General features: G+C 39.6%; 1 protein-coding gene across 1 annotated transcript in view; it reads right to left on the bottom strand.

Moving 5' to 3' along the window:
• Window positions 1-2,678: 2,678 nt before the first annotated feature.
• TWF1 (twinfilin actin binding protein 1) overlaps window positions 2,679-27,383 on the bottom strand; it is a 38,356-nt gene continuing 13,651 nt past the window's right edge. Inside the window, exons 3-9 of the mRNA XM_074942178.1 lie at window positions 26,654-26,832; window positions 25,465-25,560; window positions 16,435-16,539; window positions 13,304-13,429; window positions 12,962-13,112; window positions 12,388-12,509; window positions 2,679-9,661 (exon numbers count right to left, since the gene is read on the bottom strand). Of these exons, the coding sequence (XP_074798279.1) occupies window positions 9,491-9,661; window positions 12,388-12,509; window positions 12,962-13,112; window positions 13,304-13,429; window positions 16,435-16,539; window positions 25,465-25,560; window positions 26,654-26,832 (950 nt within the window). The 3' untranslated portion in view covers window positions 2,679-9,490. The remainder of the gene's footprint in view (window positions 9,662-12,387; window positions 12,510-12,961; window positions 13,113-13,303; window positions 13,430-16,434; window positions 16,540-25,464; window positions 25,561-26,653; window positions 26,833-27,383) is intronic.

Genomic DNA, 27,383 nt, shown 5'->3' with positions numbered 1-27,383 from the left:
TGTTAATAAGGTGTGTGCCTGCAGGGAGGGGAGTAAAGACCTCCAGATCAATTTTAAGTGGGGATAGCCTGGCTTGTTTTGCTTCCTAACTTTAAGTATTTGGATCAATTCACCGTACAGAAATTTCTTTTCTTTTAATGGAAAACCTAGTTCTTGATCCTGTAGCCCAAAGGTTCCAAACAAATGTGTTGGCAGTTTTTATTTTAAAACAATATCATTTAGGTAAAATGGCTGCCCTTAGTAGACTCAACTGCCAGTGATAGTTTTCCAAATACTTTCCTTAAAATGAATAAACTCCATGCTTACCTTTTGAACTGCCACATTAAACAAAGTTAGTATTTTTATTTGTATAGACTTGTACAGATTAATTGTACAACTTAAGAAAACCACTCTTCACTTAGATTCAGCTACATGTTCAGAACAGTTAAGCCTTTTAAAAGGAGTGTATTTCAAAGTATAGTTAAATTGTAACAGCTGTTCTTACGCCCCACTGCCTTACATGGATATTTTGGACGTGGATGAATTACTATATGAACAAGCATTAGTTACCAATAGATACTTATGGCTCTTTTAGAACTTTAACCATTAATTAGGTATATTTGTATTTTGACATAACTCAAAGTGGAGTTGACATAACTGTAGGAAGCACTCACATTTAATATCGTTACACTCACAAGGGATTTGAAAACACTGTCAGAATAATCTAAAACTACATCTTATTAATGGTGTTATTTCAAACCAAGAGAAATGATGTTCAAACAGTTAATACACCTTAATTTTTAATAAGTAACACAGCATCTGACAGAAGATAGGATGCACTTTTGAATTATATTAAGCTGGTTGTTTTAAAATTGAGCACCACCGTGTCTATTTTCACATGGGTATCCCAGGGTGGAGGGCCAGTGGAGGGTGTAAGTAGACTCCCAGTGCTTACTGTACCCAAACATATATGCTTAAAGATTTATTTTTCAGTGTTTGAGCCCATGCATCTGAGGCACTTCAGACAGTGGTAGTTCAGGTGCTAGAAGACCACATTTTGCAGAATATACTTCAGATTTAAAGTGAAAATTTCACTGCCTCTGCCTGCCTCTACGTGGGGGGTTAGCTACATCCCTGGGCGACATAGTCAAACAAACCAAACCCCAGCTACAGACAGTGCTCAGTTGATGGAAGAATTCTTCCATTGACCTAGCTAACACCTCCCAGGGAGGTGGATTACCTACACTACTGGGAGAATCCCTGTGGTCAACATAGATGGTGTCTATACTGAAGCCTAGAGTGGTGCAGCTGTGCCCCTGTAGCATTTCAAGTGTAGACAGGCCCTAAAACTACAGTAAAGCTCTTCAGAGCAGTAATGTAGCTATGTCACTATCAACACCACATAGCTAAGCTAGGTCTGGGGACTCTGAGCTCAGATGACCTGGTACTGGTACCAGCACCAGCAACCCAGGACCACTCTGGGCCAGAGACAGTTAAAGAATGAAGTCCAATTCCAGATTGTACTATAAATGCAATTGCTGTTGTTCCTGCCTTGGAAAGGAGGATGGTGGCAAAAGGCTCAGTTCTTAATGGAAGTTCCAAACCTTTTTGTATATCAATGTCATGGAGACCTATAGATCAACACAATTTAGTCATCCAAGGCATGAGACTCAAACAAACAATGGCAGGACCCATCATGCTTCTCATCCACTGGTACACAAACTCCTAAGAGGCAGTGGTGGAGTGGAAGAAGCCAAGAGACAGGCCCTTCTCAGACCTGCTAGAAAATCCCTTCAAAGGCAGCCTCCTTCTATCAAATTACTAGATAAGGGAGTTGTTACAGGACTGCATGTAGTAAGGATTCATTATACCACTTGTTCCTCCAACCTCACTTTAAACTTGCTTCTCTTTGACCTTTACCTCAGCCTTCTTTCTGGACACTTTCCTCTATTTTTATGTGCCACCTTCAAACTTCCCAAACAAGATTTCTCCCCAGTTGGTCAGAAAGGCAGTGTGATAGCAGACCAGGATATGTTGATGAAGTGCTAATAGACCAGAGTTGTTCTCCCCTCAGTTTGAATACTCCTCTACTGAAGTTCTAAATTATTCTCATTTTAGGCCAAAATTCAGCTCGACCTCATCTAATCTCTTTATACTGTTTTATAGTATTCCCGTATGTAGTGTAAAATGGACATTGCAACTGAACTGCAATTACTGAAGTATACCGCAGTATATCTTGCATGGGTGCCACGGTGGTAGTTATAAATTCAGATTTTTTTTTTAAAAGTCAGAGTGCAGTACACTGCTTTATAGTTTTCATTAAAAATCACAAGCTTCAGGTGTGAAAGGCACAGAGATTTCCCCTACTATGAAGGCCTCTCTGCTGCTTTATAGAAGCAGCTGCCCACTGCTTCCTCAACCCTCTAGCAGGCTGATACTCATCACTAGCAGCAACTGGAGGATTTTGTTTCCCATGAGCACATCTCTCCCCAGCAATGTTTTTATTCTGTGCGGTGTCTAAACATATGTTGACAATTATGTACTTATACATGATGGCTTTATAATTTGAGTTCTTGCTGAAAGATCTTACAGAAAACCCCAGATAACACTGAACCAAAACTTCAGTTTTTATTGATATATTGAAATGACAAAATAGACAGTAAGGAGAGGTTTATTTAACTGAAACATTTGAAGGTGTTTTACATTCGATAGGTATGTACTGGGGGAAGTTTTCATAATCAGTATTTTAATCACTTTTAGATTTATCTAATGCCTACATAGAGCAAATGATATTAACAGCTTGATTTGTTATACAAACCTCTAACACAAGTTAACTTAATTTAAAAATCTCATTTTCCCCATATTAGCCTTTTGCTGTATGAGTGTTTCAAAAGTAGTTTATCACTTAATCATCATCTATATTTTTTCTGTTAACAAATCTATTAAATAAACTAGAGGGTTTGAGTTGTTATTCATCACATTCCTAACATTCATTTGTTCGAGCAGCTACATCTTTCCCCATGTGCTTTATGAAGGCAAACAGCATTTTAAAAAGGAGTCATTCAACCATCAAATGGCCAGTAATATTTCAAGGAACAGTAGTTCAGGCTTTTATTAATGCCCTTATTGTGTGCTGCTTCTGAGTGTTCACTGACAAAGTATTAACCAGGTACTACTAGCGCTTTTGTCCAGTGAACATATATGACAGAACAGATAATGTAGTAGGGGTGAATACTCAGACTCATAGATATTAAGGTCAGAAGGGACCATTATGATCATCTAGTCTGACCTCCTGCACAATGCAGGCCACAGAATCTCACCCACCCATTCCTGCAATAAACTTCTCACCTATGTCTGAGCTATTGAAGTCCTCAAATCATGGTTTAAAGACTTCAAGGTGCAGAGAATCCTCCAGCAAGTGACCCATGGCCCATGCTACAGAGGAAGGCAAAAAAACCCCAGGGCCTCTGCCAATCTGCCCTGGAGGAAAATTCCTTCCCGACCCCAACTATGGTGATCAGCTGAACCCTGAGCATGTGGGCAAGATTCACCAGCCAGATACCCAGGAAAGAATTCTCTGTAGTAACTCAGATTCCACCCCATCTAACATCTCATCACAGGCCATTGGGCCTATTTACCATGAATAGTTAAAGATCAGTTAATTGCCAAAATCATGTTATCTCATCATACCGTTTCCTCCATAAACTTATCGAGTTTAATCTTGAAGCCAGATAGGTCTTTTGCTCCCACTGCTTCCCTTGGAAGGCTATTTCAGAACTTCACTCCTCTGATGGTTAGAAACCTTAGTCTAATTTCAAGTCTAAACTTCCCGATGGCCAGTTTATATTCATTTGTTCTTGTGTCCACACTGGTACTGAGCTGAAATAATTCTTCTCCCTCTTCGGTATTTATCCCTCTGATATATTTATAGAGAGCAATCATATCTCCCCTCAACCTTCTTTTAGTTAGGCTAAACAAGCCAAGCTCCTTGAGTCTCCTTTCATAAGACAGGTTTTCCATTCCTCGGATCATCCTAGTAGCCCTTCTCTGTACCTGTTCCAGTTTGAATTCATCCTTCTTAAACATGGGAGACCAGAACTGCACACAGTATTCCAGGTGAGGTCTCACCCGTGCCTTGTATCATGGTACGAACACCTCTTTATCTCTACTAGAAATACCTCACCTGATGCATCCCAAGACCGCATTAGCTTTTTTCACAGCCATATCACATTGGCGGCTCATAGTCATCCTGTGGTCAACCAATACTCCAAGGTCCTTCTCCTCCTCCATTACTTCTAATTGATATGTCCCCAGCTTATAACTAAAATTCTTGTTATTAATCCCTAAATGCATGACCTTACACTTCTCACTATTAAATTTCATCCTATTACTATTACTCCAGTTTACAAGGTCATACAGATCCTCCTGTATGATATCCTGGTCCTTCTCTAAATTGGCAATACCTCCCAGCTTTGTATCATCCGCAAACTTTATTAGAACACTCTCACTTTTTGTGCTCAGGTCAGTAATAAAAAGATTAAATAAGATTGGTCCCAAAACCGATCCCTGAAGAACTCCACTGGTAACCTCCCTCCAATCTGACAGTTCACCTTTCAGTATAACCCGCTGTAGTCTCCCTTTTAACCAATTCCTTATCCACCTTTCAATTTTCATATTGACCCCCATCTTTTCCAATTTAACTAATAATTCCCTATGTGGCACAGTATCAAACGCCTTACTGAAATCTAGATAAATTAGATCCACTGTGTTTCCTTTGTCTAAAAAATCTGTTACTTTCTCAAAGAAGGAGATCAGGTTGGTTTGGCACGATCTGCCTTTTGTTAAACCATTTGTATTTTGTCCCATTTACCATTGACTTCAATGTCCTTAACTACTTTCTCCTTCAGAAGTTTTTCCAAGACCTTGCATACTACAGATGTCAAACTAACAGGCCTGTAGTTACCCGGATCACGTTTTTTTCCTTTCTTAAAAATAGGAACTATGTTATCAATTCTCCAGTCATACGGTACAACCCCCGAGTTTACAGATTCATTAAAAATTCTTGCTAATGGGCTTGCAATTTCATGTGCCAATTTCTTTAATATTATTTAATTAGATATAGTCCCATTAAACTGTTCAAGTTTTGCTTCTACCTCAGATATGGTAATATCTACCTCCATAGCCTCATTCCCATTTGTCATGCTACCATTATCGCTAAGATCCTCTTTAGCTTTATTAAAGACTGAGGCAAAATATTTGTTTAGATATTGGGCCATGCCCAGATTATCTTTAACCTCTACTCCATCCTCAGTGTTCAGCGGTCCCACTTCTTCTTTCTTTGTTTTCTTCTTATTTATATGGCTATAGAAACCTTTTACTATTGGTTTTAATTCCCTTTGCAAGGTCCAACTCTACTTGACTTTTAGCCTTTCTCACTTTATCCCTACATGTTCTGGCCTCAATAAGGTAGCTTTCCTTGCTGATCCCTCCCATCTTCCACTCCCTGTATGCTTTCTGCTTTTTCTTAATCACCTCTCTGAGATGCTTGCTCATCCAGCTTGGTCTACAACTCCTGCCTATGAATTTTTCCCCCTTTCTTGGGATGCAGGCTTCCAATAGTTTCTGCAGCTTTGACTTGAAGTAATCCCAGGCCTCCTCTGCCTTTAGATCCATAATACTTCAGCACGCAAACCATATGGCCCTATTCAACTCCGTTAATGTCTGTGGCTGCTTCCTATTCCTGGGGCAAAGACTACACAGTGCACGCTGGCCATCAGTTGACATGAATTTTTTTTTTTTTAAAGGCTGCAGTCTGACATGGTCTGGCTTTGGGTGAGCTCCAGAACAGTCCATTAGGTGATTGTGATCGGGAGCTCATAAGCCCCCACATCAGCAGTCTGATGATTAAGCAATGGGGACAACAGTATCTCCTACCCACCTTGTAGGGTAAGTGGAGAAGCCAATTCTCCCCCACACCCTGAGGCACCACTGAAGACTTACTCCTGACATAGGGCTGATAGTTTCATGGTAACCCGTATCTCCCCCTTCATGGTCCCTTGAGAGTACCCAACTTCTCTCCCTACTGACTGGGGGATTTAAGCCTGCACAGCTGCCTGCCTTACACTGTGATATCCCTAGCAAGCCAGTCTGCCTAAAGGCCCACGGCTCTGCTATACTTTCTCTCCAAAAGCTACGAACAGCATATTGCCAACTGTTACCAGTTACTGCACAGTCTAAGTAAGCACATTTATTCTTAAGGTAAAAGCATTACAGTAAAACGTGAAAACCCAAGTTCCTATACAGGTGCTAAAAGCTTAGCAGAGGTCACCCATCAGTCTTATCGGGCCCTAGTAGGCCCAAGTCTTTCCAACCCTCCTGCAAAGGTTGGAGCTCTTGGACAGATGGTCCTGTCTAGTTGCTGAATCAGCAAGGCCGCCCCGAGTCAGTTTTAACTCTGGCTTTTTATTTCAAAAGCACTTTCTTTGGCTGTTGGTCTCTGGGAAGACTCAGTTTGAACCAAACCTCATGAGGGATGGTACCTCTCTGTAGGTGTTTACAACCTGATTGATTCACCTTAATCACCCCCTCCTGTTTTTAATTCCTCGTGGAATTGTAGCAGCACTCCCCCCTTACATACAATTCCTGGCCCAGCGAGTGTTACATAGACCACTCCTACAATTCGGACAAAATTGTCCCCACAGATATTGCATGCAGTTGTAATATCTATCACAAGGGATATAAAAAATTTCCTGTAGACCTACACCACAGGACCAGAGGGTACAGAAAGGGCCTATATAGGGTATTTTGTGGTACAAGAGAACATTCATTTTGCTAGTTCTCCTCCAGGTCTATAATTCCTGGACAAAACTGGAGAGGAGTTGGGTTTTTCTGCCCTTTTGTAGCAGCACCCCGGATAGGCTACAGTAATGGCGCTACATCTCCAGACTTCAGAAAGTTGTATGGATCAGCAGATCACATATGTTCTATTGGATTGAGTCCCAAGATTACTACAGCTAGTCTTATTATTTTCCTTTTAAAATTACATTTAAAACAAAAACTTAAATTCCATCCCAAGTAAGATTTCTAACCCTCACCCAGTTAGTAGTGCAATGTAGTAATATTAGCTACATATATCCAACTGGACTTGACCATTTCATTACCAAAACCCATAAGACCTAAAATATGAAAGCCTTTAATATTCCCACTTCAAAGTAAAAGTTTACATGCACAAGTCAACTGAGCCACAAGTAGAGCTGATAAAATTCCTGACAGAGAAACAGTGAGAAAAATGTTTTCACTGCTGAAATGTGTTTCTAAAGTTTCTTCTGTGGCAGTGCTTTTTAATCACGAGGGTCTAACTTCACATTTTTTAAAAATGGAGTTGGGAACACTAAGTAGCTCCTGATTCAGTTATTTTAAATAAACACTTAGCAATTTTATAGTGATTTGTTCAACGTACTACACAGACATTATGTTGTTAAGCAAAAACATGAGACATACCTGATAGGTGCAGGGAGAGAGGGGAAAAAAACCTATAGAAGAACACACCTCTTTGCCCTACAAGAGGGCAAAAGAGACAAAGGAGGAAGATCAGAGCACTGAGGGGATGGAAGGGGATTAACGGAGGATCAGAGAAATATATTAAACAGCACTGATACAAGATATGTAATTTTTTTTAAAATAGCTGAAATGTAAAATTTTATTGCAGTATAAAATAGACTTAAAAGTCTCTATTGGAAATAATAGGTGGAACTGAAGTAAATCACACCAGGAAGTATTACTGTTAATGCATTATCTCCCCAGAAAATGAGATTAAAATACATCCCCAACGAAGTAAGCAGAATTGTGATGTTGCCATCTGTTAATGTACATGCCCAACACCAGGATGTATTATGAAATGATCTAAGACTTGCAAACCCTTTATCTTTATAAATATTTATATTTATCTTTAAAAAAAATTCAAGTCCAATTAGTACAGGGATCCTCAAACTGCGGGTTGTGACCCCTCAGGGGGTAATGAGGTTATTACACGGGGGGGGTCACCAGCTGACAGCCTCCACCCCTAATACTGCTTCTCCTCCAGAATTTATAATAGTGTTAAACTTAAAAAATGTGTTTTTAATTTATAAAGAAGGTCACACTCAGGCATGCTGTGTGAAAGGGGTCAGCAATGCAAAAGTTTGAGAACCACTGCATTATTAGGAATGTACTTTGCCCACTGGACCATCGGTTGCATTTAAGCACATTTTAATTATTTAAGCTCATCCAGAACTTAACTCACATGTCTCATACTTGATTTTCTTACCTACTTATTACAAAATGTGTATTTTAGCTATTTCTATTGAACAGATTAGGTCTAGTTAAAGCAAATTTAGACTCTCCTTGGCTTATTTTAGTAGCTAATTTAGAAAAACAATAAAAGGACTAAAGTGAAAGCTATTAAGGCTCTGCCAGCAGTTTTTTTTTTTTTTTAAAAAGTTGGATTTGTAAATGTTCATGCTATTTAATTTCAAAACATTCAAGGAAAAAAGCTGCCTTCATAATGTATTTATTATATTGCAGTAGAAATGGCAAATGCATTGGAAAACCATTTGTAATCAATTTGTTTTCTCTCAAGAACTGATTCAGTATCATGAAGCCTTTTTACTAAGCATAAACAATCTTGCATCAGAGTATACAGGTACTATAGTTTAACAGCATGATTTAGAAACATTTTAGTATAGTGATTTTAGAGCAGCTCCATAATTGATTGAATGCATTAACTTATGCAAATTTGTAGTGTTTTACTTGATCATACAGTACTTAACAGTTTAAGGATCGTATAAAAGTATGAATAATTCTAGTGCTTTCAATGTCAGATTTCTTTAAATGACAGTTCCACAAAACCAGAAGTTAATTTCAAGCAGCAAATCCTCTATGTGAAAAATAATCTAGCTATACCTGAATATTTGCATCAGTATACTAGTTTCATTCATCTTCTCTATTTAAAAAACCTTCAGAGACAGACATTACATACAATAAAATGTTTTCCTTCATGATGGCTGAAAGGAAAAAAAATAGGTGTTTTTTTTTGGAATGCTGCTACAGAATCTACTGCAAATCTTTACTCAGATGAGTACTCATTAGCTTCAGTGGGCTACTCGTGTGAGTAAATGTTTGTAAATCTAGCCCCACAGTGACAGTTAAGCCAATAGTAAGAACTGACTGCAGATTACATAGAATCAATATTCAATACAGAGATCAGGAGTTTATAATAAAGTGTGTAGCTATTAAATAATTAAAAATAAAGCAGTACTAGTTTTGTAATCCTTTTCTAGTTTTGAACTGATTAACAACTCTTCCACAGTATATGGACAATATAAACTCTAAAATGGCAGAGCCAGATAAGTGCTATGGAAAAACAAGGCTTATTTCTAGCATATATCAGTGTGGAATGATTTCAGTTCATTACTAAAAATTGGAATTTTTCATCTCTATTGTAATATATTACCACGAGTGCAAGTAATAGATTTTAATCAGTAGGTGTTTCAGAGTCTGCAGGACCCCTAATTAGTCTTCGGATTCCCCTTTTTCCTGCAGGACCTTTTGGCTTAGCAAAATTTTGTTTGTGTGCATGATGTTTTGGATGAACCTCTTCATAAAGGAAGTCAGGAGTTAACTCATCACCATTATCTATTTCAATCTGCCAAGGGAGGATAAGAGACAGTTAAACGTATTTCATGATTTTGATTAACAACCTGTGAAAGAGTTTATATTTACTGAAGCACTAAAACTATATTCAAACAAACATAAGCAAGAAAGTTCAGAGTTCAAGGTGAAACGTTGACCCTTAATTCATTTGTGTCCAGTGCCCTCTACAAAACTGAACAAATCCTCATTTGTTTTTGAGTTTGTCAGACCCTTACTGGTAGGCAGTTTTTGTGATTTAGCTTTCCAATTCATTTTTCAGGAGTATAACACAAATGTGCAACGTATATCTCATGTTGGAAGAAACTCCTTCAAACCTCATGTTTATCACAACCTTTCAACTTTTAGTAGAAAAACAATCAATCATTTTACTTATTAAAAGTGTTTTAAAAATAATATTTGTAAAAGGCAACCAATATACATGTTGCTTTCCCTGCAGAGAGAGTAAAATGGACCTGAATGATCTGCAGCCTAATGCAGCCCAGCCCAGTGTAACTATTCAGACAAGGAAGAAACTATAACAAATTAAAATCTTTATCTATAAAAGTATCAAAACACAACCCTGCCTGGAAGAAAACTATTGTTCTCAAGCCAAAATCCACTGGTTTTATTGTATGAACTTAGATCTCTGAAAATTCTTTGACCCTGTACCACTGAGCATTTAGAATTTCCTGGCACCCCAGTTACGGCCAGTAATAGATCCATCAGCAACTACTTTGCAGCAAGAGGTCAAACAAATCCTCAGGAATACTCTTCCTAGTGATTTCAAAGATCATGTCAGGCCATTATTTAATTTTAAAGAAAGGAAAGCATATTGACCTCCATCTAAGAAATATGTATATATAAAGTTATTTTTGACATAGCTTCAATAGATGAACATTAGACAATGAAAGAGAATCTCTGGTTGATATTAATCCTGCCATGTGTTTAATACTGAAATGTTATCCACAGAAACAAAATTAAAAAGCTCTCCCTCATTTGTAGTATCTGTAGTTTAAGAACGTGGCCTGATGTACTGCAGTCCTTGAAGAGCCCCACCAAATATTATCAGTTCTTGAGTACAGAAGCAATTTTTTCTTTATGGTAATATAGGACTGGAATTCTTTATAAGAAAAGGCATGCACTTATTTACAAATCCTAGTTTGCACTAATTAAGGTGCTTAAAGATAGCAATTAAAGTTACAGAGTCACTGCCTAAAATTAATTGTTTTTGAAAGTGTAATCATGAAAGTGCAACTTACAAATGTAGAATTTTTTTTAAAAACATAACTGCACTCAAAAACAAAACAATGTAAATCTTTAGAGCCTACAAATCGAAGCATGAAGGAGCATATGAATGTTTACCATATCTGGCACATAAATATCTTGCAACACCAGCTATAACAGTGCCATGCAAACACCTATTTCACTTTCAGGTGACATTGTAAATAAGAAGTGGGCAGCATTATCTGCTATAAAAGTAAACAAACTTGTTTGTCTTAGTGACTGGCAGAACAAGTAGTAGGACTGAGTGGACTTTTATGAGGTGAATTGAAAAATACATTTTCTTATGTTTATTTTTTACAGTGCAAATATTTGTAATAAAATAAAGTGAGCACTGTACACTTTGTATTCTGTGTTGTAACTGAAATCAATATATTTGAAAATTTAGAAAAACATCACAAAATATTTATAATAAATTTAAATTGGTATTTTATTATGGTTTAACAGGGCAATTGAAACGATGATTAATCGCAACTATTTTTTTAAATCTAGTTAATTTGTTTTGCGTTAGTCATATGTATTAACTGCAATTGACAGCCCTAAAAATTTTGCTTGACCTCATAAACCATTGTTATCCAATGCATACAGGCTACACTCACATATTAATAGAATCATAGGCTATCAGGATTGGAAGGGACCTCAGGAGGTCATCTAGTTCAACCCCCTGCTCAAAGCAGGACCAATCCCCAATTTTTGCCCCAGATCTCTAAAGGGCCCCCTCAAGGATTGAGCTCACAACCCTGGGTTTAGCAGGCCAATGCTCAAACCACTGAGCTATCCCTCCAGGTATTATGCACATGGTATATTATATTAATATTAAGTGTGTGGTAATCATAAATTGTATTATGCCTTCTCTTGCTCACTTAAGTATCCCACAATACCTTGTAAAAGTACAAGTCAACATTTTGCATAAGCAAATGGGAAAACTGTCAAAGGTAAGATATGTAAATATTCTACCCTGGTAGAGGTAGGGGAGTGCCTTCATGACCCAACTAGTTTGGAATTCGCTGTTCAAAAACAAGAGATAAGAGGGGTATACCATGGTACCAGTAAAATAAAGTACCATAAAATAAAGTAATTGGGGAAATTTTAGTCCGAGGGGTGATGTATACAGTGCTTCTTACTTGTAAACAGGTCTAATTTAAATAGAGGTAGTTTTGGGGGCGTATTCTGGGATCACACATTCTGTGTAATGTTAACTGGACACACAGCGAGAAGGACTGGTGATGTATTAAACTCTTTCTTTCTTGTACCATACTGTTTTCTCTATAGACAATAAATTGGCTCAGCTTGGTTATTTGGTCTCAAACGTTTTTAATATTGACAAGCAAGTGTAGTCAAAATTAATTGGCTATATGTTAACCAACACAATTCAGCTATACAGAAGGTAAAATTCAAGATAAAGGAAATTAATGTTCTTCCCGCACTGCACAGATATGGGACCTCTAATATGCTTACCTTTCTCATTATCTGCATCCACAGTTGTCTTTCTACAATTTCTAACAGCGGGCTCTTGCAACTAGAGTATAGCATCCGTTCTCGAATACTGCACGTATACCCAGGCATAGAGTAGATAAATACTGCAGAATGAAAACGGTGTAAGAACTATTACCTTAAAATCATGACTTGTGACAGACATTTAAACAAAATATTCTACAAAGTCTGAAGGGGAAGAAATAACACCACTATACATCTTTAGTTACAACATAAACTTATAAGTGACCAATGAATGGAAAGATATTGGCCAATATTTTCAAGTGAACAATGGTTTTGGGTGCCCAACTGGAGACACTCTAAAAAGTGCTTGATTTTCAGAGTGCTTGCAGCACTTTCGAAAAATCAGGGCTTTTTAAAGCAGTTTCAAAGTCTGACACCCAAAGGACATTGAAAATCAGTGGCCACTTTTGAAAGCCTTGACCACTGAAACTATGCACCAAATTTTATCATTTATATACCATCTTCCCCATCTCAAGGTTACTTCTAAGTTATATGAAATGAACAAATGAAATTTCACATATAGGAATTCTCATACCTATGGATTCCAAGTAATCTCCTTCATGGGAATGCTTATAAAGGAAAAAATGATAGCGTGCAGAATCCTTTGGAATCCTGTTTGGCAAATCCTTAAGGTCAGTATGGAGTGTGCTGGCCAACACAATAGTTTCATTTTTTATATCAATTTGCTGTTAAACAAACACAAGTTAGAGCAGATACAGAGAGCAGCATAATCAGAGAAGCTGATATGAGAAAACAGATAATTTAGAATCCTATTCTGAATTAAACATTTGCAGTACATGTTCATACATGTACAATTTAAACAACTACTGCAGAATTGTATTTTGTAAAATAATTAAATGCAATATTTTGTACTTGCCAGTTGTACATAGTTGAGCTGTTTATTTTTCAGTTTTTCCAAAGCCTGAATAGCTTCCTTAGCCAAAGGGAATGCTACTCCTTGCAGTGTCTGATGCTTGGTATCTACACCGACTTCCACTTGGACCTGGAATTAATATAAATCAGTTTAATTATAATCTAAAATCTTCAAAGTATTCACACAGATTTTAGTCTCAGAGTAAGTACTATTTCATTCTGCATTCAGTAAGTGACAGAGATTTTTAAAAATGACTAAAATGGCATCGCCTTACTCAACAGTTCTGTTCCTTTTTATGTTTATAGAATCACATCTACTTACTTTTCTAAAAAAACAATTTTGTTTTTTTATATCAGTCTCCCATAACTCTAAGAACTCTCTGCAGTGCTGAAGTATCAACAGAATAATTAGTTAAGTTGCAATTTCAGAATCTTTAATTCTGATGATTATGTATAAACCAGAAAGAAGAAAGCTTTCATATTCCGGTGGAATCCTAGTGCTGGCTGGCAGTTAGAAAAAACATCTCTTTTCTTGTAAACTTAGCAGATTTGATATGTAACTCATCAAAAGCCTACAAATATGGAAACCACTTATGTCACTTAGAGTCACTTTTCAGAGAACTATTGTCCACATATGCAATGTTCCAGAAATGAACTCTGTGCTCTGTATTTTATTTTCCAAATCGAACTGATCAGAATTTACCTTGGCAGCCTATTTATATATAGGCTATATCTTCCAAAGCCACACAAGCATTTTCCTGTGGCTGATTTATATTCGTCATCATCACTGAAGTACAACATTAAAAAGGCTAAACTTGGATCTAAATGAACGCAATATGTTAATATTAAAATCAAAAACTGAAGTTAATGCAACATTGAAGTTTAAAAATCTAAAATCGTACAAAACAGGAAATGAAAAGATAAGGTATTTGGAGCAATGCTAAATCACACTGCACATACTTGTGTTAAAGTATACATTTGAATCCCAGTTAGTAACTGAAAATATGACATTCTTTGTGCTTCGGCTTGGCAAGCCAGTCAATTGTCCAGTCAAGTAATGTCAGTTGACTGCAGCCAAACTGTCAGATATTCCAGCAAGAATGTTCTGATGTAGGCAGCAGCCTCTGTTAGAGCAAGCCTACTTAGAAGTCTTGACCACTCACACGATTACTCACTACCTGCTAATTTCACCTATTGGGGGAAAAAGGAGAACTAACTGAAAACGGAGCATCATGATTGGTAGGAATCTTCTAGAACAGGGGTCGGCAACCTATGGCACGCGTGCCGAAGGTGGCATGCAAGCTGATTTTCAGTGGCACTCACACTGCCCGGGGTCCTGGCCACCGGTCCGGGGGCCTTTGCTGCTGGCCTGGGGTCCTGGCCCTCAGCCTGGGGCTCTGCAGCCACCCCCACCTGTGGCCCACTGGCCCCCGCCCTGGGGCAGTGAGGGGTGCAGACGGGGCAAGGCGGGCACAGCTCAGCACCCCCACCTTAAAAATTGTTCCAGTGCCACTGTACTGGGATATTTTTAAGTCCTGATTTTCTGCTTACATCACTTTCATGTCACGTGGAACAGCGCAGTGCGTTTGACGTTGAGATTAGAATGTACATGCAAGAACTGAAATCAGAATTTTCTGACAGATTTCAAGATTTCCAGCGATTTGGCCCAATCTTTCTTTTCTAATTAAACCTGGAAAGTTCAACGAAAGCGAACTGGATTTGTCTGTATTTCAGTGGATGGATGTTGAAGATTTCGAAATGCAGCTCATTCAGTTAAAAAACTCAGAATTGTGGGTATCAAAGTTTGGAGATCTGCGGAGTGCCCTTGAAGCTACCGAGTGAGATCATAGGGCTTTTATTCTGACCTGCTGGACGTCCCTGCCAGTGAAATTTAACTGTTTGAAGAAAATTGCATTTGCAATGCTTTTAGCATTTAGATCCACATACCTGTGTGAACAGGTATTTTCACACATGAAATCTGTCCCTCTCGGAGCCGGTTAAAAACTGATCACTCAGAAGCCTGTGTGCAGCTTAAAGAATCCAAATACATTCTAGACATTGGAAAACTCAGTAAGGGCAAGGATCACTCTAAACTGATAAGATCTTCATTTTAATTTAATTTTAAATGAAGCTTCTTAAACATTTTAAAAACCTTATTTACTTTACAAACAACAATAGTTTAGTTATATATTATAGACTTATAGAAAGATACCTTCTAAAAACATTAAAATGTATTACTGGCACACGAAACCTTAAATTAGACTGAATAAATGAAGACTCAGCACACCACTTCTGAAAGGTTGCCGATGCCTGTTCTAGAACAAGTATGTATGTATAGCTTTATTTGTATATCAGGCCATCAATGTACACATTGGTTTACAAACCACATTAAACAAGTTAAAAGACACAGTCCCCTGCCTTGAAGAGCTTACAATCTAAACTGACTAGACAAACACACAGAAATCAACGCAGAAGGGAGCGGGAAAGGGAATGGAGGCTTACCTGTCATTAAACCTCCTCCCCCAACACAAAGAAAAAAGATGGACAACCACTAAACTGCTTAAAGAGTTGGACTGCTGCCTACTTAGCAAATATAAAAGGAAAAAAGTCATTTTAAATGAACTTATGCTATGTGTTTTATTTATTTATTCTTTTGTTTTGTAATTCAGTCTTGTGTTATTCAGTCTTGAATCACGTTCACATTTAAACGCTAACCTAACATTACTAAAAAAGGTGATATGATTATACTTTCATTTATCATTTCCTTTCATTGGGTTTCATGTTTTTCTGAGCTAACATAATTCAATTAGGTCTTTTTTTTCGTAATTAGGCACAAGTATCTATCTAAGGCTAGGCCTACTGGAGATCACAAAGTCTTATTCTTTTTTGTTACTCTGCTAATAAGTTAGTAGTTGAAAATATTGGATCATTTGAGACATTATTTAACCAGTCAATTGGCCAATTATTTCTGGACTGGTCAAATGCCCAACCTGAGTTTGTGTGTCCCTGTCCCACCCTGCAGACTTTCTGAAAACTTTCGACTGGTTTGCTTCTCTCCTCCTGCAAGCTTCCTCCTACAACACTTCTGAAATTTTCCACTCATCCCCCTGCCTGTCTTCCCAAACAATGTAGTACCTCATTAATCTTAATTTGCCGAAGTTCCTCTTCTGCTGCAGTCAGAGGGGCAGGGGAGGACTGTGATATCAAGTATTTTCTGTATCCATTCAATGAAACATCATCCTGAAAACACAGAATCAGTATTTGGCATCAATGATTCTTCAGTTAAAGTTTTCTTTGAAGCTTCTTCCTTCTGAGTATTAAGTAAGGGAAAGAACAGTTAATTTACTTTACAGTATCTGTGGTTCTTTAATATGTTTAGTCTGCGTGCATTCACCTCATGAGCGTGAGATCAAAATCTTTGAGTCTTTTTGAGCCCTGCATATCCTCATGACCTCCCCACACAAGGGCATAAAGGGCAGAGCGGCCAGAGCCATCCCTCAGTTCCTCACTAATCCAGAGAAGACTGAAGAAGCAGATATGGAGTGAGCTGTGGGATCCACATGGACAGAACATCTTGAAGAACCACAGCTATTGCTGGGAAGTAACAATTCTTTCTTCAAGTATTTGTCCACTTGGATCCCTCTCTAGGTGAACAGCTAACAGTACCCCATGTGGAAAATGGAATCAAGAGGTCCTAGCTGTCACTAACTATGATTGTAACACTGCCTTCTCACATTTGGCATCTGATCTCAAGTCCAGGTCAAAGGCATAGTCACAGAGTCAGAATTTAAGGCCAGAAGGGACTACTAGATCATGCAGTCCAGTGGTTCTCAACCTGCAGCCCAATGAGCATGCAGCTGAGGCCCATGTGACATTCTCAGGGCCATACAGACAGAATTGGATGTGGCCCACAATGGTAAATAGGTTGAGAACCACTGGGGTCTGACCTCCCTTACATCATATGCCACCATCACCACACAGCACCCACATGCTAAATCCAACAACTGAAATTAGACCAAAGCAATACAGCCCAGAGGAGACTAGACTTTTATGTGCCACAGGAAGAGAATAAGAGGGACTCAGATGCACCAGTGCTCGAGGCCCTTGTAATGGCAAGGAAATGATTATGTGAGATATACACAGATAATCCTGACAAGTGACCTGCTCCCACCAAGGTCACTGTCAATCTGACCTGGGTGAAAATTCCTTCCTCACTCCACATATGGATATCAGGTAGACCCTGGATATGTGAGGAAGAATGCGCCAGCAAGCCACCTGAGAGAGAGACTGCTCAGTGCCACCCAAGAGCCTTGGTTCACCCCGCCCAGTGTCCCATCTCCAGTTGTGGCCATCCCTGATGCTTCAGAGAAAGGAGATTTAAAAAAAACAAAAACAAAAAACCCTTCAAGAATACACATTAGGGGAAAAATCCATCCCTGACCTTGCTGGTGGCCGGCAGAAACCATAAAGCATGAGATTTAGGAACAAAGCCTCAGGGCTATTGAGTCATGCCCCCACTATCACAACCAATCCAGTTGGCATACAAACTGCACTCATAAATTTGTCCAACTCGCTCTTAAAACTAATTAAGTTGTTTGCCCCACAACTCCTATTAGGAGGCTGTTCCAGAACTTCACTCCTCTGATAGTTAGAAACCTTCTTTTAATTTCCAGCCTGATTTTGTTTATGGCCAGTTTATATCCCTTTTTTCTTGTACCAAGATTATCCTTTAACTTAAATGGCTTTTCACCCTCCCTGGTATTTACCCCCCTAATGTGTTTATACAAGGCAATCATATCCTCTCTCAGCCTTCTTTCTGCAAAACTACACAAGCAAACTCTTCCAGTTTTCTCTCATAACATAGGCCCTACAGCCCCCGATCATCCTTATAGCTCTTCTCTGCAATTGTTGCAGTTTAAATGCATCTTTCTTGAACATGGATGATCAGAACCGTACATAGTATTCCAAATGAGGTCTTACCAATGCCTTGTTCTTCTCTATCTTGCCCCAAGCAGCATCTTGAGGAAGAGCTCTGTGTGGCTTGAAAGTTTGGCTCTCTCACCAACAGAAGTTAGTCCAATAAAAGATATTACCTCACCCACCTTGTCTCTCTAATATCCTGCAACCTGCATGGCTACAACTATACTACCTTGCGGATGTCAGACATGGGAATATTCCCATAAATGTGCAAAGGAGGCAGCCTGAGCTCTGGTTGTCTGAGTTTTGATATTTGGGGGATGAGGTACGCCTGCCATGAGGGAACAGATTGAAATACACTGCACAATAGGGATGTAACCTTAAAATTATATTGTTTAACTGGTTAACTGATTAAAGGGAGAGGGGCCGGGGCTGCTCCAGCTGGCCCGGGGCTGCTCCTGCCAGCACACAGAGGGTTAAGGTCGGTTAACGGTAAGCCTAATGCATCCCTACCGCATAACCCATTTAAATAATCTCTGAGAAGATAAGGATTGCCCCTAACCTATATTATTTAGTGCAATAAAAAGACAGGGAGCTTATCTAAAGGGCTTTCTTTGTACTATTTAGGTAACATAGCAGGGCCCTAGAAACATCTATGGTGGGGAGTTTCTTCTCCCCTGGAGTTGAATGGGGTTTAAAAAAAGAAAACGGGGCAGAATCAACTGGGTTCAGTGGAAATCTGAAACTATTTTGGGAATACATTTAGGATGAAGTCTCAACACCAGCCTTATCTTGATTGATTATGCTATGACGAGGGTTGGCCATGAGGACTTGGAGTTCACTAATTAACTGGCTCTTTCAGATGATATAAAAGGCCATCTTGAGAGGAAAGTGGTGAAGAGAGCATTCACCAAGAGATCCAAATGGGTTGGGGGGCTCCACGAGACTCACAAGGACAATGTGAGATCTCAAGAACAAGGGCACTCCCTGAGTGGAGGGAAAGTTAATTTTACACTATTTATTTCTCTCCTCGGTGAGAAAGTATAAAGTTAACCCTTTAAAAAAAAATCTAAAAATAGTAGCGTGGAAAAATACAGAGCATGACTGAACCAGAGGCTCAAGGTGGGTGAGGTGTTATCTTTTATTGGACCAGTTTGTGTTGGTCCAGTAAACTTTTGAACCAGAGGCTGGCATGCTGAATTTGCTGCAAGGTGGCTCCTGATGAAAGTGATGGAGAGTCCAGAGAGTTTCAGGTACAGAATATAGTCAAAATCTTGGGGATACGGCTCTCCAAAGGGTCACAGTTCTGCAAAGATTGAGAATCATTTCCATTCTGTGGATTGGATTCCCCTTATGGAGGGCTTCCTGCTTTGTATACCCCCATATCTCAATGTCTGTACTTTGACCGGTTAAACTTTTACCCCCAATTGGGGAGATTGCAGATTATGTATTCCTTACGCCATCAGTTCCTAAACCAAATTTCGCACCCCTTGATAATCTGTACCTTATTCCCTGATAACCAGAAACTTCTATGCTTGAACTCTGTACCATTTTCTTTTTATTTCAACATTATCTTAATAAATTTTATTAAGATTTCTTGTACCTGCAACAAATAGTCTCTCAGTAACACTTAGCCAGCCAACTTCCAGGCTGTTAGCTGTAATGATTTCAGGTCTGAATGTAGAATTTGGCTATGATTTCTGTGATATGTCAAGTCTGCAAATGTATTTTAGGCTGAGTTGCTGAATTGGATCAGTCAGCCAGAATTGTCTGGATGTCTAAAAGCTATTAGACTTGTCTCATTTGTCTTATCACTCTGGGTATGAGAGGAATTGGAGGAAATGCAATAAAGGAGACCCTGATTCCTGCTGGTGTGCTGAGACTACTGCCTAACATATATGTGTAGTCTCACCTTCCGTGTATCTGAAGTTGATCCAGGTAGGCATCCAAATCTGTTCCAGAAGCATCAGTATCTTTATGGCTGGAAGGGTGGAGAAGGGTACAACTTTGCAGATATTCTGAGAATGTGTCCACCAATTTGATAGGATGTTAGCTGGAACTACAATATGCATGTCCATCTAATGTCTCATGGGGTGATAAACCAACCTTAGCCAGCCCTGTAACAGTCATAGGTGAAGTCTGGATAGCGGCATCATGTAAGTGCAAGTTGACATGATCTAAGAGTTTGAGACTGATCCTCACTGTGGTTGATGGACCTGATGCTGGGGATTATTGTTTTGATAGACTGAAATCTTTCATTTGGGAATGTACACCCTTGATGATTTGAAGTCTACGAGAGCTCCTATAAACTCTGTATAACTGCAATGGGCTGAGAAATTATTTGTTGCAATTTATCATTTGGCCTAATACTTTAATTAGGTCAAGGACACAATATAGGGCTATGGGAGACTTCCTAATGGGATCTGCCTTTGACCAGCTAATCATCTAGATATGGGTAGATGTGAACACTCTGTCTCCTCAGATGTGCCACTACCACTGCAAGACACTTTGTGAATTCTCTCAATGTTGTGAAGAGACAGGACCTTGCATCGATAGCACCTGGACTCTAATGTCAATCACAGATACTTCCTGTGGGTCAGATGGATCTCAATATCGAAGCGTGCATCTTGGAGTTCAAGAGCCACAAACTGGTCTTGAGCTTGTAAAGAGAGATGATGAAGGCAAATGTTACCATTCTGAATCTGAGACTATGTAGATATTTGTTGAGTCTTCTCAAGTCACAGATAGTATGAAGAACCCCCTCCCCACCAAATAAAGAAATACTCTTCCCTGAATTCTAGAGGTACCTCTCCTAGACAATGAAGGGAAGCCACTTTTTTCAGTTGTTTTTTGTGAGAAGAGTCCCTGAAAAGGGAAGGAGAAGGGGGATTGATGCAGAGACTAGAACTGAATGGAGAACCTGCAGAAGATGATTTCTTGTACCCATTTGTAGGTAGTTAAGGATAAGGAAAAACAGCATCCCACGGCAGGGTTTGGGGAGGCAGGCTCTGTCCTGGCTGGATTGTGACTCTTGACCTTGCACCTCAAACCTACTACCTAGATGACTATGCACGAGGCTGGTGGTTACAGATGACCAAGGTCTCAGTCATGAAAACCCAGGATTCTTTCTAGTGGGATAATCATAGAATATCAGGGTTGGAAGGGACCTCAGGAGGTCATCTAATCCAACCCCCTGCTCACAGCAGGGCCAATCCTCAACTAAATCATCCCAGCCAGGGCTTTGTCAAGCCTGACCTTAAAAACCTCTAAGGAAGGAGATTCCACCACCTCCCTAGGTAACCCATTCCAGTGCTTCACCACCCTGCTAGTGAAAAAGTTTTTCCTAATACCCAACCTAAACCCCACCCCGCCCCCGCAACTTGAGACCATTACTCCTTGTTCTGTCAGCTGGTACCACTGAGAACAGTCTAGATCCATCTCTTTGGAACCCCCTTTTAGGTAGTTGAAAGCAGCTATCAAATCCCCCCTTGTTCTTCTCTTCTGCAGATTAAACAATCCCAGTTCCCTCAGCCTCTCCTCATAAGTCATGTGCTCCAGCCTCAAACAGCAGGCTGTTGTCAAGAATAACTGGGTGTTCTCTACCTGGTCTGGCTATGGTATCTGAAAGGCTTCGGCAATGAGGCAGGGGTATAATTAGTGATCATAAAGTGACTATTGAATCCTTTAGCAAACAAAAATCATCATCTGTATGGGCGATGAATATGTGTATGCTCTCAAAGGGCAGGTCCTCAATGGTATTCTGCACCTCCTTTAGGATGGTGCTGGAGAACTAGTGACTTCTGACAACAAGTCTGCTGGAACTATTAGGGCTTTGATTGTCATCGCTGGTACTGAGGGATTTGGTTCAGACACATTGGTACCAGATGTAAGTACTGGGGTTGTTTTGGTGTTACTAGGTACAAAGTAGGAAGTTGATCCTGTATCACTTGCCCCTGTATTACAAGAGGGCTCTGCACTCAATTTCTGTGGGTAGATCAAAGGCAAATAGTTCTTCTTCTGCTCTCAGCTAGGGGAGGTAGACTGGTGACGGGAACCATGTTTGATCCAGTATCCTGCTCTACCTTTCCTTGGAATCTAAACAGGAAAAGGGGGACAATATACTAAGGAGCAGCACGTGGATGGACACAGCTTGGTTTTGTCTCTCCGCCACTGACAGTAAGAGATAGTTACAACTGATATGCCCTTTATGTCCTTATGTTGGGAAGGGCAGCAAGACATGCACAGTCTAGGTGAAACTCAACACACACTGCTGTTCAAAGATTCCTATGTCATGCATATGAGGTGTATGCACAGTGAGAGTGGAATCCACACCAGCAAATACTCGAAGAAGCTGGGATTTTTCCACAAATGTAAATCAGACGTGAAATACAACTCAGAACTTTATACACACATTAGAACCTTACTGAATAAATATGTTTAGGGATAAAAAGCTAGGGAAGTGAGGATGAGATTGTAAGGGATGGAAATGAAAGAGGGAAGGATAAATGGATGGTAAAAAATGAAAAACATGGGGAAGTAGAAAGAAAAATCAATGGGGATGATGGGAAAGGGTGTGACAAAGACCACAATAGGTTAAAAAAAATAGATACATCTAGTGAGAAGAGAATGAAAGGAAGAGATTGCAGAACATAGTAAGCTATAAAAGCATGTGCAAATAGAGAAGGAAATGTAATGCTAATATATAACAATAAAATAAATATGATCATCTCTCTCGCTCTTCTACCCCCTCCCAACCCCATTCTACCTGAAAGAGAGCAGAGAGATTTCTGTGCCACCAATGAATTCATTCGCTCCTGGATTCTGCTCTAAATTCCTTCCAGGGATCACATTTTTGCCTGGGTTCAAAGAAACCCTTTTGAAAATGAGCCAAATTCCCCCAAACAAGAAGGTATAAAAAAAGGTTTCTGTTGGAACATCTGCCAAACTTTCTACAGAGGAAAGTTATCTACTTTGTAACATTTCTTCTCTGAAGATATCTTGCAGGATTCTTAGTCCTAGATGTAGCTCAGTAGAGAGCCCAGCAGAACTCTCCCAGCTCTCAAAGTTTTGTTTTTTTACCCTTAAAGGCAAGGGATAACAAGGTAGGGTGTAAGTGAGGGCCCCCTCAACTGGCTGTTATGCACCATCTCCTACGGAGTATTAAGTATGCTTACACCCCAGTCAGTTCCATTTACTGCATGGGAGGTGAAGCACCCAGAAAGAAAAAGCCAATTCAAGAGGATCAACAGGGGAAAAATAATAAAAGATGTCTCAGAAAAATTAAAAGTGCACAAAGGGAGACACCTCTAAATAGTAATCTCCAAAGTTTCAGGGGTAAGTGGATTTGTGAGTGAGAAGCCTGCAAGATGATCTCTTCAGAGAAGTAGAATTACAAGGCAAAATGATTTTCCTTTCTCTAAACATATCATCTGTGCAGGAAGAGCACTCCAACTGCAAGACAAGCTCCTACATCTGCCGACACAGGGCAAAAGGAAAGCCTGGAAAGGCTTAGGGCTTTATGGCAGCCTGACAGATGATCAGAATTCACTGGGCCCAATTGTAGAAGATTTACTGATACTTGGACACTCCTCTCCACTCTAGCACATAAATGCAGGAGCGGAAAATCTGGAGACCTTGATATGGAGAGGCCTGGAATCGAGAGCTTTCACAAAGACATACCAGGGAGCTCCTACTTATACATCCAGGTATATGATTCTCATCACTGTTGTATCAGAGTGCTTCATGTGAATTCAAAAAAACCAAAACAACTCTCTCTTTTCCTTTCTTGCTCCCAAAATGAAAGCTGAGACTCTGGGGCACAATCCTTGGGCAAGTAAGAATTTAAAATGGGAAGATCCTCCAACTGTTCCTAGAGGTGACTGTTTACCCTTTACAGTAATTAAGCACAAGAACTATACAGCCTCAAAACAAACTGATTGAAAAAGGAATTTAAAATAAAGTGACACTTAAAACAGAAATGCTGTTCTGTACACATTTTATACGGCTGTTCTCTTTCTAAACAACAGGAAAAAAGATTTATATTTAAATTATTGTAGTAAGAAGAGGGTCTGAAACATAAGGCCTTGTATCAGAGGCCTGGTATAAGGCCTAGGTTAAAGCAGTGGTCAAAACTTTGCTGATATAAAGCAAAGTCAGGTTGTGAGCATGAGGCAGGCGCTGCTCAAGCATAGGGCTGATATTGCAAAACACATATTCCTAAGAGATGCGAGGCACAAAACACTCACACAAGCACATTCCAGAAGGTTGGTACCAGAGCACCTCGATACCAGTACATTCCCCAAAGGTAACAGGAACACGCTGACCCATCTTAAGGATAAGGTCAAGATGACAGCATGATGAATAGAGATGTTTTGATTGAACCTATAGGTGCAAGGCAATGGGTGACGCCCAGGGTTGGCCAACCTGCAGCTCTAGAGCCGCATGCGGCTCCTTGGATGGGCACCGACTCCGGGGCTGGAGCTACAGGCGCCAACTTTCCAATGTGCCGGGTGGTGCTGGTGCTCACTGCTCAACACCTGGCTCTGCCACAGGCCCTGCCCCCACTCCACCCCTTCCCTCCCCATCCCCTGCCATGCTCTCACTCCTCCCCACTCCCCCCACCCCAAAGCCTCCTGCATACCACGAAACAGCTGATCAGGAGGTGTGGGGAGGGAGGGGAAGGTGCTGATCGGCGGGGCTGCCAGTGGGTGGGAGGCACTGGGAGCGGGGTGGGGGAGCTAATGGGGGGGCTGCTGATGTATTACTGTGGCTCTTTGGCAATGTACATTGGTAAATTCTGGCTCCTTCTCAGGCTCAGGTTGGCCACCCCGCGTCAGAAGGTGGCACCCTGATACATCAGAGGGTGATACATAACTTGTTTGTATCTGTGTATAAAGATGTATCTCAGAGGGACTGTCTTTGTCCAGCCGAGGGGGCAGTGGAAAGTCCCGTCACTGACTGAGCTGCGTCCGTTGTCACAAGCATATATGCCTTAATATCCTCGTAGAGTCTGCCAGGTGCTATTACCGTGCTTCATTGACAATAAACCTGGCAAGGCGCGTTTGCTACTAAACGAAGTCTTGTGGTTTTATTGGGCAGTTCGTTTGAGATCTGCTGTGGCAGCTAACAACACATGCATGCAGACGAACATCTGACCACAATTATTATTTAAAATGTTTTACTATGCAACTTAACCCATAGAAGAATTATTCCTAAAAAACAGCACATATGCTGACATTAAAAATATACCTTTGTTGTTCCAAATACTTCGTCTTTAATGTGACCACCTCCAAATTCTTTTTTCAGAGTTGCCCGTGTTGCTGCATACAACATTTTTTGACGAACCTGGTATGTTGCAAAAGAGTTGCTTTTGATTTTTTTATGTACGTGGAAGCAAGTGCATTTGCATGCTAAAATTATTATTGGACTTCTGAAATACTTCGTTAAGCAAAATAAAAGTTACAAGAAGAAGTAGTTACAATTTAAAGCTATAATTAATAATAGGAAAACACTCTGTACAATGAGCTTTGGAGTGTGATAATTTGACATGCTATTAACCATTTGAAGAGAGAAGTTTATAATAATAATAATAATAATGAGAGAAGTTTTACAACAATCCAATCAAAGTGTTCTATATTGCAACTGTTAAGGTAATTTTCAGAGTACGGGGGATGTTTTCAAAAGTTACAAACAACACAGTAACATCTTTCAAAAAAACAAAAAAACAAACAACAACAACAACAAAAAAACACCTGTTCTAGATTCTGTTGCTGCTGGTCTGAATATTGACAGAAGCAACTGGCTTAAAAAAAAAAAAAAAAAAGAAAAGATAGAGAGGACACACACACACACACACACACACGCCTACAAACATCTCATTACCCTGTTTTGGTTCAATAATGGATCTGAATAACTATCGCAACCACAGAAGGAATAAAAAATAACTTGGATATCCACTTCAGTATTTAAGATGTACTTAAGAAAAACTTAATTAAAAAAATTTACTGAAGCCTATTAAGCATGGTCACCTGCCTCACAAACAGAAATAGCTCTATATATCAGCCCTGTCAATCCAATTTTTCTTCTTGATTAGGGTGGAGTTTAAAGGATAAAGGAGATTTTTGAGGAAGACATCTGTATCACAGAAAATATTCAAGTTCTTGTTTATTTTATGGCCGAATGCTACTAAAAAGATGGTATTTCCTTTCATGAATTTAATTAATGAAATCAAAAACTTACACTCTTCAACTAAATAAATCTAATATTTGATAAAACCTTTTATTTCAATACATAATTAGCATTAAGTAGACTATAATCTTTACCGTTCAGGAGTTCCTCAGTTACCCAATTTTCTCTTGTCCTTTTCTCTTCTGCAACCCAATCCTGAGACAGTACGAAGACATTAATATTACAATACGAAGACATTAATATTACTTACATGAGAGTGATCTGGTGACCATGCAATGAAGATCCATTCATATCCTTGAGCATTCTGAGAATCTAATCTGTATAATACATAACATGGTTGCTTGTCTTCAAGAAGGGGAAGAACAAAGGAATCATAATCCTTTTCCCATGATTCAGCAGGCTGCCTAGAGGATCCCACTACAAGCTGCTCTATAAACAAAAACCAAAACTGCAGGTCAGTACAGTGGTCTGAAACATTAAGCTTTTGCAATTAAAGATACTTATGGCTTAATCCTGCAAAGTTCTGCCCAAGAAAATGGAAAACAATGGCACTTCATGCAGCAACAGGTACACACATGTATAATTGTTTGCAGGATCAAGCCCTAAATTATTTCATCTCAAATACTAGAACATAAGAAAATATCCACCGGTTGGTCTCATTTCATTGTTGGCCTGCAAGGTCTTCAGAGCAAGGACTTGCAAGTAGATGTGGAAGGGATTTTCACTTAAAATAAATCCGGTTTGGAGAGAGAGTAATGTATGTATGTAACACTATGTAAGTAATAGCAGATAGAGCTCTTTTTCTATAAGACTCAAGTTCATGGGAAACCAGGACAATACTCATTATTATTGATTGTACCTAGAGGCCCCATCTGAAATCAGAGTTGCAACAGACCTGTACATACATGCACAGGTGTCAGGGTTCCTTCCCCACTCTGAACTCTAGGGTACAGATGTGGGGACCTGCATAAAAACCCCCT

The sequence above is a fragment of the Natator depressus genome, chromosome 1 (genome assembly GCF_965152275.1).
Source record: "Natator depressus isolate rNatDep1 chromosome 1, rNatDep2.hap1, whole genome shotgun sequence".
Lineage (NCBI taxonomy): Eukaryota > Metazoa > Chordata > Testudines > Cheloniidae > Natator > Natator depressus.
This window is presented reverse-complemented; position numbering and strand designations above follow the sequence as displayed.